Below are 15,319 nucleotides of genomic sequence, written 5' to 3' on the forward strand. Positions count from 1 at the left end.
CATTGAGGGAGTACTTGAGTTGAGGCCCAATGTCCATCTGCTACCTTAATACTAAACCTATACATATATGCACATAGATCTATTTCCACATCCTCATGTATAAATATATTTACATATGTACATGCCTTTATTTAGACCTCTATATATGCCCTTTGCCTCCTAGCTCTTTCCTTTATTTCCTTTTACTTTCCTCTTGTCCCACTATCACGCTCAGCCTTCATTTGGGTTTCAGTAATTCCTCTCGGTTACATTACCCTTGATCACGCCCTGCCAGCCCTCCTACACCCTCCTCACCACTGATTTGGATCACTTGTTGTTCCCTTTTTAATTCCTTATGGAGTAACGGTCTCAGAAACTCACAGAGACATTTCTCTCCTGTCCTATACGATCACTCTGAGTCGATATCAACTTAGTGGCTGTGAGTTTGTTTTGTTGTTGTGTGGGTCCCGGTGGGAAGGTAGGTGTTTAGAAGAAATGTTTACTATGTGAGCTCCTAGTCTAGATACTTAGTAGCGCTGGAAAGGAGCCCTGGTGGCCCTGTCAGTACTAGATACTTAGTAGCGCTGGAAAGGAGCCCTGGTGGCCCTGTCAGTACGTGTTGAACAGCTAACCTCAGGAATAGTGGTTCAAGCCCACGTGGAGCAGAAAGCCTTAGCTTCTCAATCCTTCTATGTGGGATAAATGAGGCAGTCTGCTCCCGTAAAGATGTACCATCTCAGAAACCCTGCACAGGGACACTATGAGTCAGAATCTACTTAAGGGCTGTGGGCTTGGGTTTGGACTAAGCAGTGGGCTGTTGACTGCAAGGTTGGCAGTTGGGAACCACTCGATGGTTCCTCAGGGGAAGGATGAGGCTTTCTGCTTCCAGAACAATTTAGAAACCCGTGGGCTGATTCCTCTCTGTCCTATAGGGTCGCTGTGCATCCCCATTGGCTCAATGGCAGTGAGTTTAGAGTGTGGGATGTTGGCCAGGCTCACTTCAGGTCTCTCTGAGTCTGAGAGACCTTGAGCTAAAGCACTGTGAGAGGTAGAGAAGATTTGCAAAGGTGAGTTCTGTGATGGACACACTGAAGAGCTGATGGAATATCTGGGATGCAAGAGGAAGAAGCAGGAGCCAGGGTCAAGGCCCCTCGGGGTGCTAACTCTGACCTTCTCTCCACCTCTGGCCCACAGTACCACCCACAATCAGCGTGCCCAAGGGCCGGGCCGTGGTGACCGTGCGCGAGGGCTCGCCTGCAGAGCTGCAGTGTGAGGTGCGGGGCAAGCCGCGGCCGCCCGTGCTCTGGTCGCGCGTGGACAAGGAAGCTGCCTTGCTGCCCTCGGGGCTGCCCCTGGAGGAGACTCCAGACGGAAAGCTGCGGCTGGAGCGCGTGAGCCGGGACATGACCGGGACTTACCGCTGCCAGACGGCTCGCTACAATGGCTTCAACGTGCGCCCCCGCGAGGCGCAGGTGCAGCTCCACGTGCAGTGTGAGTTTCACTGCCGCCCAGATTCCCTCCCGCTTCCCAGCCTGGTCTGATCCCTCATCACCCCTCCCTCAAGCCCAAGCCAGCCACCCTTAATCCTTCTCTGACACCCCTATGCTCTAGGACACGAAGGTCTGTGTCCTGGCTCCCACTGTCACCATCAAGTGTCACCCCATTTTCATTCCCAGGGACCTGAGAAATGGCATCATTTTGACAGGTGGGGTTTCGGAGGAGTGCATATTGTATATCACATGACATAGTGATGGGCGTGAGCGCACCAAGCCAAGTGCGTTTTACTGCATAATATTACTTCCTCTACGGAGCCCTGGTGGTGCAGGCGGTTAAGCATAGGTCGGCTAACCACAAGGCCGGCGGTTCAAACCACCAGCCAGCCTCTCCGAGAAAAAGCTGGAGCTATCTGCTCCAGAACAGATCGGCAGTCTTAGAAACGCTGTAGAGCAGTTGCACTCACTGCCTGAATCCATTCCACGACAGTGGATGGGACGGGGGCTCGCTACTTTATTTAGCCCCATGGATTGATTCTATTAGGCTCATATTTCTACAAAGGGGAAAGGTAACTTGCTCAAAGTCTCTAGTCCAGGATGGAAACGTAAGCCATTTAGCGCCAGCAGCTCTGCCCTGAACTCCAACTTCATGCTGCTTTTTATCACACGGGGGCGGAGGGGTCCATTTATGGCAATGATTCTCAACCTTCCTAATGCCACGACTCTTTCAGACAGTTCCTCATGTGGTGGTGACCCCTCAACCATAAAATTATTTTCGTTGCTACTTCATTACTGTCATTTTGCCACTGTTATGAATGGAGTGACCTCTGTAAAAGGGTCGTTCTACCCTCAAGGGTGTCGAGACCCAGAGGTTGAGAACCGCTGGTCTATGGCTAGCAGAAGCCCTGGTGGTGTAGTGGTCACGCATTGGGCCGCTAACCTCAGCAGCTCGAAACTACCACCGGCTCCGCAGAAGAAAGAGGAGACTTTCTCCTCCCATAAAGAGTTACAGTCTGGGGACGCCCCTGGGCAGTTCTGCTCTGTCCTTTGGGTCGCTTTGGACCCGATGTCAGTGAGGATCAGTCTGGGGAACAAGAACTAACGGGAAGTGCCGGACGGGTCGGGAGGGGCGAGAGCGGCTGGTGAATGCGTGCGCCCCGAGTGTGGATTCTCTCTGGGACCACACTTTAAAGGTGTAGGAGCTCGGAAGTAGGGGGAGTGTGTTGCCCGCCCACCCGTCCACCTGGCTGACCGCCGCTCCCGCCCCCAGTCCCGCCGGAGGTGGAGCCCGGTTCCCAGGACGTGCGCCAGGCGCTGGGCCGGCCAGTGCTCCTGCGCTGCTCGCTGCTGCGCGGCAGCCCCCAGCGCATCGCCTCGGCCGTGTGGCGCTTCAAAGGCCAGCTGCTGCCGCCGCCGCCCGTTGTCCCCGCCGCCGACGCCCCCGACCAAGCTGAGCTGCGCCTGGACGCCGTCACTCGCGACAGCAGCGGCAGCTACGAGTGCAGCGTCTCTAACGACGTGGGCTCGGCCACCTGCCTCTTCCAGGTCTCGGGTGAGCGTCCTCTCGGCCACGCCCACCTCGGGTCAGGCTCCGCCCCGGTCCCTGCCCCTCCAGTCAGGAGCCCTAGAGACATGACTTTCCGGGGCACCCCCATGCCAAGTCTAGACCCCGCCCCGGCCTCGCCAAACCAATCCAGGACATCCTCTGAGAGCCCCGCCCTCCCTCATCCTCTCTGTAAAACCCGCCTATACTTGCCATTTAATAGCTCCCGCCTTCGCCTTGCCTTTAACTACTCTTGCACCCAATTTAGTCCCTTCCACACCAGATCCAGGCTCCTCCCCTCCCAACCTCGTCCAATCCTAGCTCGCTGCTTCCAGCTGTTCCCTAGCTCCTGGCCATCGGACTGCTCCCTTCAGTCCCGCCCACGCCAGATTTTGCCCCGCCCACTTATGCTCTGGGCCCTACCCATCTCAGCGGGCTGGTCTCCCTCCTATCAAGGGCCTCAGAGGTTCACCTGGGAAACCCCTAACCCGTCCACCCCCATCACTAAGTGAGGGCCTCCGCTGTAGCTTAAAGAAGCCGCCCATCAACAACCTGTCTTGACTTCGGGGTGGAGAGTGGTGCTGGGCCAGCCAACACACCTGACACCAGCCCCTGGGCTCCCAGAATGCCCACCTCCACCCCAAGCCATTCCCAGGTGGACTCTGGGATTTCAGACGGGCTGTGGGTGGGTCAGAAAGAGTAGGGGCGAGGGGGGCTGAGGCGATGGAGAAGAGCTTCAGATGTTGCTGATGCTCCTCCCCTCCCCGAGTTGAGGAGTGCCGCCTCCCCACCCCAACTGTGGACAGTGTCCCTGAGAGCCCAAGCGTGCTTGACCCCTCCCCACAACACTCCAGCTTGTTCAACAGCCCCTGAAGGTGCCTGGGTATCCCTTCAGCCCCTGTGAGGATCCCCAGCTCAACAGTAGGGGGATAGGATGGTGGGTCACTGGCCACCCCCAGCCCCTCCCTGCCCAGTCCTGCCAGCCAGAGGCCCCTGTGACATTTCCCACCTCCCCCCTTCCCCTCTTCTCCCACACTTTCCCTGTCTCCCCTCTTTTTCCTTCCCCATCACCTCTCTTCCTTCTCCCTCAAAACCCCCAACCCTCTGTCTTTCCCCCAAATATCACTTCTCTGTCTCCCCCCAATTTCTCCTTTCTTCCTCTATTACTTCCTTGTCCTTTTCTTCTTTCTTACCAATGTGGCCTCTTGGAACACCCAATATCTCTTCTCCACATCTCTCATGGCACCCCCCTCCAAACTCTTCCCCAATGCCCCCTCCTCCCAACCTCACCTCTCCTCACAATATCCCCGTTCTCTTTGTCTCTCTCGTACCCTGTTTCTACTCCCTCACCTTCTCTTCGGTCTCCCTCTCCCTTGCCTCCTGTCTCTGTGTCTCCCCCATCACCCCACCTTCCATGGCCCCATGCCCCGCTCCCCGCCCTCTTAGCCAAAGCCTACAGCCCGGAGTTTTACTTCGACACCCCCAACCCCACCCGCAGCCACAAGCTGTCCAAGAACTACTCCTACGTGCTGCAGTGGACCCAGAGGGAGCCTGATGCTGTGGACCCTTTGCTCAACTACAGACTCAGCGTCCGACAGGTGGGCCAAGCAGGATCAGGGGTCCGGGTGCAGGCAGGGAATAGGCAGCTGACCCTGGAAGTGCTCATCAAAGCTAGGGGTGGGATCCTGTGGTGATACATGGAAGCTCTAATAGAATGAACTCCTCATGGGGAAGAGAGAACATGTTGTAGACATAGCAGCAGCAGCTGAGAGGCTCTGGGAGCCTGGCCCCCCTGAATGCATGGTCTGGACAAGAATTGGCAGAGGCCTCCTGGGACTCTTGGGGCTAGAGTCGTCCCTGCTACAGAACATAGGTCTATTCTGGTGTCAGGAGCTGGAGGTAGGAGGGAAGTGCTAGTCCTTCATACCTGGGGTCTCGACAGTCCAAGGTCAGTTGCTGTGCTAGTCTCTACCCAGTCTAGCTCCAAGTGGGTCTGCCAAGGCTAGAAACCAGTTGGTATGAAGCAGAAAAGTGTGCTCCAGGGAGCAGCCTGCCCAGGCTAGAACCACAGCTCTGCGAGCTACTGCAAACTACAAACCTCTTTGGCTTTAGTTTCCTTATCTGTAAGATGGCGCGCACAATCACAGCCTCCCCCAGAGGACGAGTCTTTTGAGGATTTATTGAGTTAGGTGAGGGAAAGCATTTAGAACAGCACCCACACGCATCGTCAACAGCCAGATGATTGCTGTAACCGCTGTGATTAAGCTAGCCCTGATGCACAGATGAGGAAATTGAGGGCCTGATCTCCCTCACATTGCCCCTTCCCCGAGACACCCCAGGCCTGGCCTGGCCCTCTGGTGGAGAGTGTGGCCGGCGGGCATCCCTGAAAACTCCCTGTATCTACAGTTGAACCAGCACAACGCCGTGGTGAAGGCCATCCCTGTGCGGCGCGTGGAGAAGGGGCAGCTGCTGGAGTACATCCTGACCGACCTCCGCGTGCCTCACAGCTACGAGGTCCGCCTCACACCCTACACCACCTTCGGGGCCGGGGACATGGCCTCCCGCATCATCCACTACACAGAGCGTAGGTGGCTCCTCACACCCTGCACCCCTCGTTCCTGCGCTCAGGACTCCCCACTGCACAGCTCCCACCGCCTTCGTTGTAGGCTCAGCCTGTCTGGTCTTAGGCTTGCCTCTGGGGATCCTGTCCCCGGGTCCCCAAAGCTTGGGTCCCTCTGCATGTTGGCACCTCTGTCCTGACTTGATTTTTCTACTTGCTTTCTCAGCCATCAACTCTCCGAACCTATCAGGTGAGAGCCCCTGCCCTCACTCCTCCTTCCCTTTGCTGATACAAAGGCTCTCCTGTGGGGGTGGCAGGGACCCCCAGAGAGAGAGAGAGAGAGAGAGAGAGAAGATTCCTTTTTCTGATGTCTCTATGAATTTGGGGTGTGTGTGTGTGTCTTGTGAACAGCTAGAAGTGGGCAGGGCTGGGCTTGCAGATGTTGAATCCAGGGTATATTCTGGGACTTAAAGTAGGGTTGGCGGTATCTCTAATTCAGGGCCTCCTTCAGCACCACCGAGACTCCTGCCACAAATACCTGAACTTCCCCCAAAAGAGAAAAGAGAGAGGCCAGGCTGACCCACGTGCCCTGTGCACTGGTCCGAGGTCCTTAAGGATGGCCCATGGCCCCACCAGGGGAGCTGGGTACACCATTCAGTGGTCCATGAGCCTGTCCCCTGGAAAGACACACAGTTAGGTCTTTATTTCCCCTGATTTCTAGCCCTTTATGAGGAAGGCAGGAAACCGCCATGGTAGTGCAAGTGGGATCTGCAACATTGTCATCGTCACCCCCCTGACCAGCTGAGGTCACTGACCTTCATCGGTGGTTCAAAATCATGGTGGTTATTCAACCTGACACCAGAGCTCGTGATGCAGGGCCCAAAGAAGCCCGTTGATTCCTCGTTTGCAGAATCGTGTTTTCATTTTTGGGAAAACATTCAGATCGTTCCATACCATTGGCTTTCCTTTGTGACCCGGTGGATCCTGTTTCAGGCACCGCCAATCATTATTCTGTGATGGGCTCTTAAGGCCTCATGAGATACCAGAAGGGTCTGCGGCCCAGAAAAGGTTAGGAAGCCCTGTCCCAGGAAGGAATTTGTCCTGGGTCCCAGTTGCCTGGTTCCGTCAGCCCTGGCTTCCTGGGCCCATTGTTTGGCTGCTTGGGAGCACCTCTGGGTGACAGGGTGTAATGAGGCTGGACTGGATGGGCTGAGGAGGCCAATCCTCTTTGTCTCTACCCTGCCTCCCCACTGCAGACAACACCTGCCACTTTGAGGAGGAGAAGATCTGTGGCTACACCCAGGACCTGACCGACAACTTTGACTGGACACGGCAGAATGCCCTCACACAGAACCCCAAGCGCTCGCCCAACACTGGCCCCCCAATGGACATCAGTGGCAGCCCCGAGGGTGAGGACTCTAGTTTTCCACCAGGAATGGAGAACCATTTCAGGGGACCAGTTAGTCATCTCACTCACTGTCATTGAGTCGATTCTGAGTCAGAGCGACCCCTTAGGACAGAGAACTACCCCTCTGCGTTTCCCAGACTGTAACTCTTTGCAGGAGTAGAACGCCTCGCCTTTGTCCTACAGAGTGGCTAGTGGTTCTGAACTGCTGGCGTTGTGGTTAGTAGCCCACCATGTAACCCACTAGGCCACCAGGCGCCTTTCTGTGCCACCAGGGCTCTGTACAAAGGGCTTAGCCACAGGGAGCTTCCCAGAGGGCTAGAGAATGGTGGAATATAGCCCCTGAGCTCCGGGAGCCCCAGTTTGAAGGGAGACACAGGCCTGTCCTCAGGGAGCCCCAGTCTGAGGGGAGAGACCATTCTGACCTGATAGAGGGCCAGGAAATTGAGCTAGGAAGAGTTCACGAGCAGAGACCCAGGCTCTCATGCTGTGAGGAGGGGCGGGGAGGCAAAGCAGGATAGGAAGGCACCTGGGACTCAGACCATGAGGTTTAGGCAGGGAGGGGAGGGGGTGGGAAGCGAGTGGCTGAGGAGGAGGCTGTTGGTGTACTTCCCCTTCTCCCCCACCCCCAAGGCTACTACATGTTCATTGAGACCTCCAGGCCCCGGGAGCTGGGAGACCGAGCCCGGCTGGTGAGTCCCCTCTACAATGCCAGCGCCAAGTTCTACTGCGTCTCCTTCTTCTACCACATGTATGGGAAGCACATTGGTGAGTCCAGGCACCAGGGGGCTGGGGCGGGTCTGTGTGAGGCTGGGCTTCCCGGTGTGACCAAAGCGCGAGTCCTTGGAGGGGGTGTGGACACGGATTGGCACGGGGTGAGGTGGTCCACAGGGAGTGTGTCTAAAAGGTGTCAAGAGGGTCAAGGCTTTTTGAGTCTGCAGAGTAAAGTCCCCAGGACAGACTGAGGTGGATGTTATGAAGGGGCGAGAGAACCAGAGGCTGCAGGGACTGAGTACCTACCAGGTGCCAGGTGACCTCCTGGATGCTCTGCCCGTGTGATCTCATACACCTTCACCCTTACACCCCCCAGGTGAGGGAGGCGTTTCCATTCAACTCAGACGGGAAGAATGTGCCCAAGACCACACAGCAGCCCACGTCAGTCCAACTCCCCCAAATCCTACGTAAGGGGCTGCAAGGGTCTGCTTTGTGAGCAATGAGAGGGAGTCCTTCCTAAGTGGGGGTGACCCTGAGCTATGCCCCTTTGGCAGCGATGGTACCACTAGGCGAATCAGAGTAACCAGTGACCTCACGGGTACAGCCAGCCCTCCCAGGCCCCTGCTCTGCGTGGATATCAGGTGCTGCCATGAGCAGGTGGGCAAGCTCCTTGTCCCTGTTCTGCCCTGAGCTAAAGGGCCGCTTCAATGGCACATGAGGGCAAGGATCTTTGTCTTTCACTAATGCATCCCTGGTACCTAGAGCAAGTCTCACCTAGAACCCAGGGCCACCACATTGGCTTTAACCATCTAACGTCTACTCAAGTGATACAGAGCGCTTTCTTGGAGGTAGTGTTTATGGAAACAGGTGGCCAGACCTTGCTTCCGCAGCATGCTGGCTGAGTTCAAGCCACCAACCACAAGCCATTTGTGCCACTCACCCTGGAACCTGCCCAGCACATCTGCCCAGGCCAACCTGCTGCCACTGAGTCGATTTCAGTTCACAGGGACCCTATGGGACAGAGCAGAACAGTCCTTGTGAGTCCCCAAAGCTTATCTTCAGGGAAGCCGACTGCCACCTCCTTTCTGTGGAGCGGCTAGTAGGCTTGAACTGCCAACCTTTCTGTTAGCAGCTGAGGGCTTAACCCTTGTACCACTCTGGCTCCTTCCTAGAATATCCTCACTCACCCCCTGCCATCGACTCGATGCTGACTCCTGGTGAGCCTGGAGGGCAGGGTAGAACTGCCCTGTGAGTTTCCAAGACTGTGTTTACAGGAGTAGAAAGCCCGTCTTTCTCCCTCGGATCCATTGGTGACTTTGAACTGATATTCGGATCTCAGTCCAAAAATTAATTGAATGCACAAAACACAGGAAAGAAGAAAGTGGGGGTGAGAGTGTGGGAGAGGGAGGGAGAGTGCTAGGAGGGCTGTCCTTGGTGAGCCTTGAGGTAACCCCGAGAGTCTATGACGTCCTCTGTAGGAGTTATGTAAGCTCCTCATTTAGTCAGCATTTAATGATTGGAAACCAGTCAGAATTCGACCTTGACCTTCCCTGGGGAGTTACGTGGGGAAGAGAAAGTATGGACCCCATGAACTCCCACACCACAGCCGAGAGCCATTTGGACATAGGAGGGCTCCAGTTTAAGGAAGAAAGAAGAGAGAGGGGTTCATTTGGAACTAGCAGGTCCCCAGAAAGGCACTGGGCCTTCTTGGCTCACTGGGGCTTGGTTGTAGCCCTCTTGAGAAACCGTCTCCTGCCAGTGAGGGTGCCGCCCATGCCTTGAATGTTTGGGGTCACCCAGGCTGGGGTCTATGGCTGAAGAAGGGGCGTTTTTGCTAGCCAGATCCCTCCTCTGTCCTCTCCTCCCATCCCTCCTGGCAGCTCTGAGTGGCAACTGTCCTCAGACCTTGTGTCTCCCCGGCTCTCCTTGGTCCAAGCCAACTCCTCTCATCCCAGGCAGGTAGCATTTGCTGACTCTCCCTCTCTGGGGCGACTGTCGATCTGGCGTCGCAGATGGTGTGGCTTTGTCTGTGGACAGTGCCATGGAAATGCCAGCACCCAGCCGCTGAGATGGATGCCCCTTTGTCGAGAGCCAGGTCTTTGCAGTTACTGGGGCTCACGTGGGCCGGGCAGAACTGGAGCGAGGTTGGTGACAAGGCCTGGGGGCTCTTGGCCAAGCCATGATCCCCTTCTTCTCTTCCTATTCTCCCTGTCACCCCAGAATGCTGGGGACCCAGTGCTGTGAGCACATGGGCTCAGCACCACCCCCCGACCCGGCGAGTGCCTCCCAACATCTCACATTCATGAGTGTCCCCACAGAGCAGGGGCCCTGGGGGCAGGGTGGGGGGAAGCTCGGCTGCTAATAGAAAGGTCAGAGGTTCAAACACATCAGCTACTCTGTGGGAGCAGAAAGCAGCCACCCTCTTCTGCAAACATGCCAGCCTGGAATCCACGTGTGGCCGGTCTATGCTGTCCTTTAAGCCCCTTTAAATTAGATTTTTTTTTAATGTAGCACATATGCTAATATTGTTCTTTAATCAGCTCACTGTTTTTTGGTTTGTTTGTTTGTTTGTTTTTTTAACTTTGTCCGCAGCATCAGCAAAATTGTGGAAGGGTTAGCTTTAGTCACCTCTTAAAACACACCTATCAGAATTGTCACGGTCCTTCCTGTAGCTCTGGAAACCACATCACGCATCATGAGCCCCCAGCATGTTCTTCAAGAAGCCTGCTCTGCAGGCAGCCCACCCCCACTTTCCTGGGACAGCCCCCTGTCTACAGGGTGATGGATGTGTTGTGTGTGTGTGTGTGTGTGTGTGTGTGTGTGTGTGGTGTTCAGAGGTGGGGAAATTAACTGATCTGCAGGAAAAGGGGGGAAATGAACATTGTCAAGTGGTCCGGCTGAACTGAAAACCTGCTGCTGTCCTTTCTCTATGCATGTCAAGGTCCTATGGGGCGAATGAGACATTGGACATTGGTCTGGGGGTGGGAGGAGGTTGTTTCATGCCTGCACTGTGGACCCTGCCCCTTCCGGTAGGGACAACTGTGGGCAGCAGTGGGTGCAGAGGGCATGGTGAGGATCCGAGGTGCCCTAGCCCCAACCTCTCGGCCTCACTCCTGTTACCCACCGCAGGCTCCCTCAACCTCCTGGTTCGGTCTCGGAACAAAGGCGCCCTGGACACGCACGCCTGGTCTCTCAGCGGCAATAAAGGCAATGTGTGGCAGCAGGCCCATGTCCCCATCAACCCCAGTGGGCCCTTCCAGGTGAGTCGGCTGCACCCAGCACCTCCCAGCTCTGGCTGGGAAGCTCTGACCATTAGTGCTCATTCCTGGGAGCCGGCAGGACATAGGGAGGGGGGAGGGGTAGATTGACAGGGAGGGGCAGAATGAGGGGTATTTCTGGTGACTGACAGAACCTCTCCTTGCTCTCTGATCCTACCCCAGATTATTTTTGAGGGGGTCCGAGGCTCCGGCTACCTGGGGGATATCGCCATAGATGACGTCACAGTGAAGAAAGGAGAATGTCCCCGGAAGCAGATGGACCCCAATAAAGGTGGGGCGGGCCCTGTCTGTGTCGCGAGAGTGAATGGAAGTCTGTGACTGGCTGTGGGTCATTGTGACTAGTGGCATGGCCTGGTGGGTACCCACCTGGGGCCCCCTGGGGCTCAGACCATGGGGCATGTGCAGGACAGATTAGAGGACGCCAGCCCTATCCTCCTGTGTTTCAGCATCGGAGTGCCCCTGTCCTCATGTGTCTGAGTGTAACTGGGTGTGTGGGGGTCCAGGTGTGAACGTGTGCTCTCCCCTGCCAGAGATTTCTAATCGTAGCTGCTCAAGTGAGCGGAGTCATTATTACATCGTGCCAGGCAAGGTACAAAAACCTGGGGATGCAGGCTTGCGTTTAAACCTCACACCGGCCCTAGCGGGTGGATAGCTTTGCTATTAGACCTATTTTCCAGAGGAGAAAACTGAGCTCGCTGAAGTCAGCAGATTGCCTTCATGAGCAGCAGAGCAAGGATTTGAACCCTGACAGGCTGTGTGTATGAATGCATGTGTGTATGCGCGCGCATTCTCCCATGCATGGAGGGTGGATGTGCACAGCCTGCCCACCCCTCCCTGCCCCATGGGAGCTGACCGGAGTCCTGGCTGTTCCCTCTCTCTCCCATCACAGTGGTGGTCATGCCCGGCCGAGGCAGAGCCTCCTGCCAGCCCCACCCACAGCTCTGGGGGCCCGTGGCCGCCTTGCTCTTGGCGTTGCAGAGATGATGAGAGCTGCGTGGCTCCCACCCCTCCCCGCCCCCGGCACACCAAAGTGTCCGCATCGTACCAAAGACTGACCCCTGCCAGCCGGGGTGCCCAGGGGCAGGGCCGGCCTGCCAGGGAGGGGGCCTGCGTGGCAGTGAGGATGAGTGAAGAACAAGGACAGACGCCAGCACTGCTGGCCTGGACCCGGACGTTGGACACACTCACACACTCACACACCACAGAGCTCTATTAAAGCACAAGTTTCTATCCAACCTGCCAGCACCTTCTTTACTGTGGAGACAGGGATCCCCCTGTCCAAGAAGTGTCTGCCTACACTCCCAGGGACCTCGTTGTGACATCCTGGCTGCATTTCTGGTGTGTCTCTGACTGTCCCCCTGCCCCTAAGTCAAGGCAGGAACGCCAGCCCACTGGCTTTGCCCAAAGGGAGCCGGAAGTGGAGCAGAGGAGGAAGCCCCTCCCCGGGGCCAGACTCTGGACTCCCTGGGTGGGGGAGGCAGGGGCCATGAGGGCCCTCCCTGCAACACCGAACTCTGCTTTCAGAGAGAGGGCCGGATGCCGGTGCCTCCAGGCCCCCTCACTCCGCCCCAACCTGTTCCTGGGACATCGCGTGTCCTTTTCTCTCTGGGCCCCCTTTTGAAGGAGTCCAGCACAAGGTGTCAGGCCTGGGCCATCTGAAGAAGGACACCCACCTCAGCCCCACCCCTGCAAGCAGCTGGATTCCTGCGAGCACTCTCCCTACGGCGGTTGGCTGGCCTAACCTTAGCCCCACTTGAATCTCCCAGAACCCGGGAGATGGTTGGTGGCCGGGAGATTTCCAGGGCCCGGTGTGACTGGAGAGGGGCAGAGGAGGAGGCTGGCCTCTGTGATCCTGTGCCCCGCCCTGGACGCTGGATCTGGAAATGGAGACGAGCCTCCATTGCGCTGACTCACCAGGTGTTTGCCCCGGGCCTGGCCCTGCCCCCTCTCCACTGTAAAACCCTGTGTAGTTGCCCATCGCTCCTGGCCACCAGGACCCGTGAAGGAGGAGGAAGAAGGGTTTGTAGCACTGGGGTCAATGGGTGGGGTGTTGACGGTCCCCTTGTGCCCTGGGAGCTGAACCTCACACTAAGTCTCCTTGCCTGGGGGGTTTGAAATGGGGCGATGGGACCTAGACCCCTCTCTACTTCAACCCGGAGCCATCCACGGGAGAGAGAAGGCCCAACTATCTGTCCCCTCAGGCTGTCTGTATGTCTGTGTGCCTGTGCCTGTCTGCGTGTATGTGTGTACCTGGCCATCTGTCTCTGCAGTGTGTGTCCGCACTGGGCAGAAGCGTGCGTGAATATGGGTCTGTGTGCGTTGTGAGACACAGCAGCCAACGAAGCTGTGTCCACTCTAATCTCTGTGTGTGCCTGTGCATGTCAGCGTGCACGCCCATCTCCCTGAGTGACGTGTTTCTTGGGTGCTGGCCAAATAGACCCCTTCTCACCCCACCTTTCACTCCATTGTTGACCAAGTGCTTACAACCACTCTATTGTAAGGCAAGCACCCATGGAGAGGCGTGAGGGTCCCCGAGGAGTGGAGGGGGCACCAGTGTAGGACGAGGCCTGGAGCTTGGGGAGCAGTGCTGTGCCAGGAGGCAGGCTGGGGACCAAGGTGAGCGCTGCCCATCTCCCTGGCCTCATCGCCAACAGCTGGTGGGTGTTGGAGTCGGGCTGGAGCCAGGCCTCCAGGTGCCCCAACCAGTGTGGCTGCTTCTGGCCCAGCTGAGGCCTCTGCCCAGAATGAGTTTCCTCTGCCCGGTATTGTTCCTTAATTGCCCCATCTGTGCAGGGCCCGTGCCCCCAACTAGACGGTAAACTCCTCCTTTGAGCCTCCCCTCCTGCCCGGGATGCACTCAGCTGACCTTGCCTGGTAGAATGTCCCCATCCATCAGTGGTTCCAGCCCCGGCTGCAGATACCAGCCACCAGAGGGGCTTTAGAAAGCGTGGATGACTGTGCCCCCTCCCGCCGGTGGTCTTCAGTTGGTCTGGAGAGCCTCCGGCCTCTGAAAGTTCCTAGGTCTATAGGAGAACCTGAGGAGGCCCTGGCCTCTCACCTGCCCTGCACGCCTGGGCCCGGGGTGCAAAGAATAGGCACTTCCTCCTGGGGCTCCCACAGATCCCTGGGCCTGCTCCCCGCAGACCACCTCTGCTCCATCTGTCCCCCACCCCCGACTTAGTTGCACTGTGGTAGGGACAGTACCTCCCTTGCCCTCCCTCTATCCACAGAGTTGGGCTTGGTTTCGTAAGTGTGGTCGGTCCTTGGTTCCTGGTCTACCTGGGGGGCTGTGAGGGTCCTGTGGACAGATTAGGGGATGGGGCCCATGGAACATTCCCGGGTGAATGGGTGGGTGATGGGTGCTGTGCATCAGTGGGTTTGCAGGGGATGTAGGTGTTGGCATGTACGAGTGAGTGATTGGAATGCCCAGACTACCAGGCCACCTGGGGATTCGTCACTAGGTCTACAGGTAAGGAATCTCTGTGTGTCACCGAGCACTGGGTCTGTGGGTCCGAGTAGCAGTGTCCCTGGGCTGTGTGTCTTTGGGTCTGCATGCTGGCAGACCCCCATGCTCTCAGCCGCGGGGAGACCTGCTTGGCTGGATCCAGTGTACCTCCCCCCCCCCAGCCTTGCCCTCAGACCAGGAAGGTCGAGGTGTTCTGTGGCCTTAAATGGGGAGTCCAGGGTCCATCCTCAGGGTGTTGGGGTGCCCCTACCCCTCTCCCCTTAGACTGGTATCTAGGGGAGGAAGGGACCCCTGGCACAGCAGGCATTGCAGCCCTAGGGGTGTCCCACAGCTGGTCCCCAGGCAACCCCCAGTGTGGGGTGGGACGCGGGGGTGGGGGGAAGTCTTCCAGGCAGCAAGTAGGCCTTGTTCCAAGTGCCCTGTCTCAGGGTGGGGCTGTTTCCCTCCCTCCAACTCTGGCCTCTCCACCCAGACCACAGCCCCCCACCCCCCACTCAAGCAGGGCTGCCACCCTCTGCGCTCCACCCTCCTAAGCTCCAGCCAGACGGGCGTCTGCTTCCCTCCTCCCCACGGCCTTCACAAGGCCCTGGCCTGGGGAGGAAATCAGCTCTCCTCTTCCATTTGTCCTCCGGAGGCCCAGGAGGACCTGAGGGGGAAGCTGTGCTGTCCTCAGGGCCTGGGGAGATTTCCAGAGGCTGACCTCAGCCTGATGGGAGAGGGCTTGCTCTGGGGAGCCCCTGCAGGGGCCCTGAAGGGGGTCAGTCCAGGATGGGAGGGAGCTTTCTTTGTTTCCCTCCTCTGCGGAATGAGTGAGGTTGCTGTGCTGTGTGTGTGTGTGTGTGTGTGTGTGTGTGTGTGTGTGTGTGTGTGTGTGTGATGTC

At 57.3% G+C, this 15,319-nt stretch overlaps 1 protein-coding gene across 1 annotated transcript in view; it reads left to right on the top strand.

Annotated features, from left to right (window-relative positions):
• MDGA1 (MAM domain containing glycosylphosphatidylinositol anchor 1) overlaps nucleotides 1-14,821 on the top strand; it is a 63,736-nt gene extending 48,915 nt beyond the window's left edge. Inside the window, exons 8-17 of the mRNA XM_004710743.3 lie at nucleotides 1,174-1,470; nucleotides 2,743-3,024; nucleotides 4,462-4,613; nucleotides 5,422-5,599; nucleotides 5,802-5,825; nucleotides 6,832-6,984; nucleotides 7,614-7,748; nucleotides 10,824-10,954; nucleotides 11,135-11,243; nucleotides 11,862-14,821. Of these exons, the coding sequence (XP_004710800.1) occupies nucleotides 1,174-1,470; nucleotides 2,743-3,024; nucleotides 4,462-4,613; nucleotides 5,422-5,599; nucleotides 5,802-5,825; nucleotides 6,832-6,984; nucleotides 7,614-7,748; nucleotides 10,824-10,954; nucleotides 11,135-11,243; nucleotides 11,862-11,956 (1,556 nt within the window). The 3' untranslated portion in view covers nucleotides 11,957-14,821. The remainder of the gene's footprint in view (nucleotides 1-1,173; nucleotides 1,471-2,742; nucleotides 3,025-4,461; nucleotides 4,614-5,421; nucleotides 5,600-5,801; nucleotides 5,826-6,831; nucleotides 6,985-7,613; nucleotides 7,749-10,823; nucleotides 10,955-11,134; nucleotides 11,244-11,861) is intronic.
• The last annotated feature ends 498 nt before the right edge of the window (nucleotides 14,822-15,319 follow it).

The sequence above is a fragment of the Echinops telfairi genome, unplaced genomic scaffold (assembly GCF_000313985.2).
Source record: "Echinops telfairi isolate 266 unplaced genomic scaffold, ASM31398v2 ScPeMD7_3533;HRSCAF=4204_1, whole genome shotgun sequence".
NCBI classification, from domain to species: domain Eukaryota; kingdom Metazoa; phylum Chordata; class Mammalia; order Afrosoricida; family Tenrecidae; genus Echinops; species Echinops telfairi.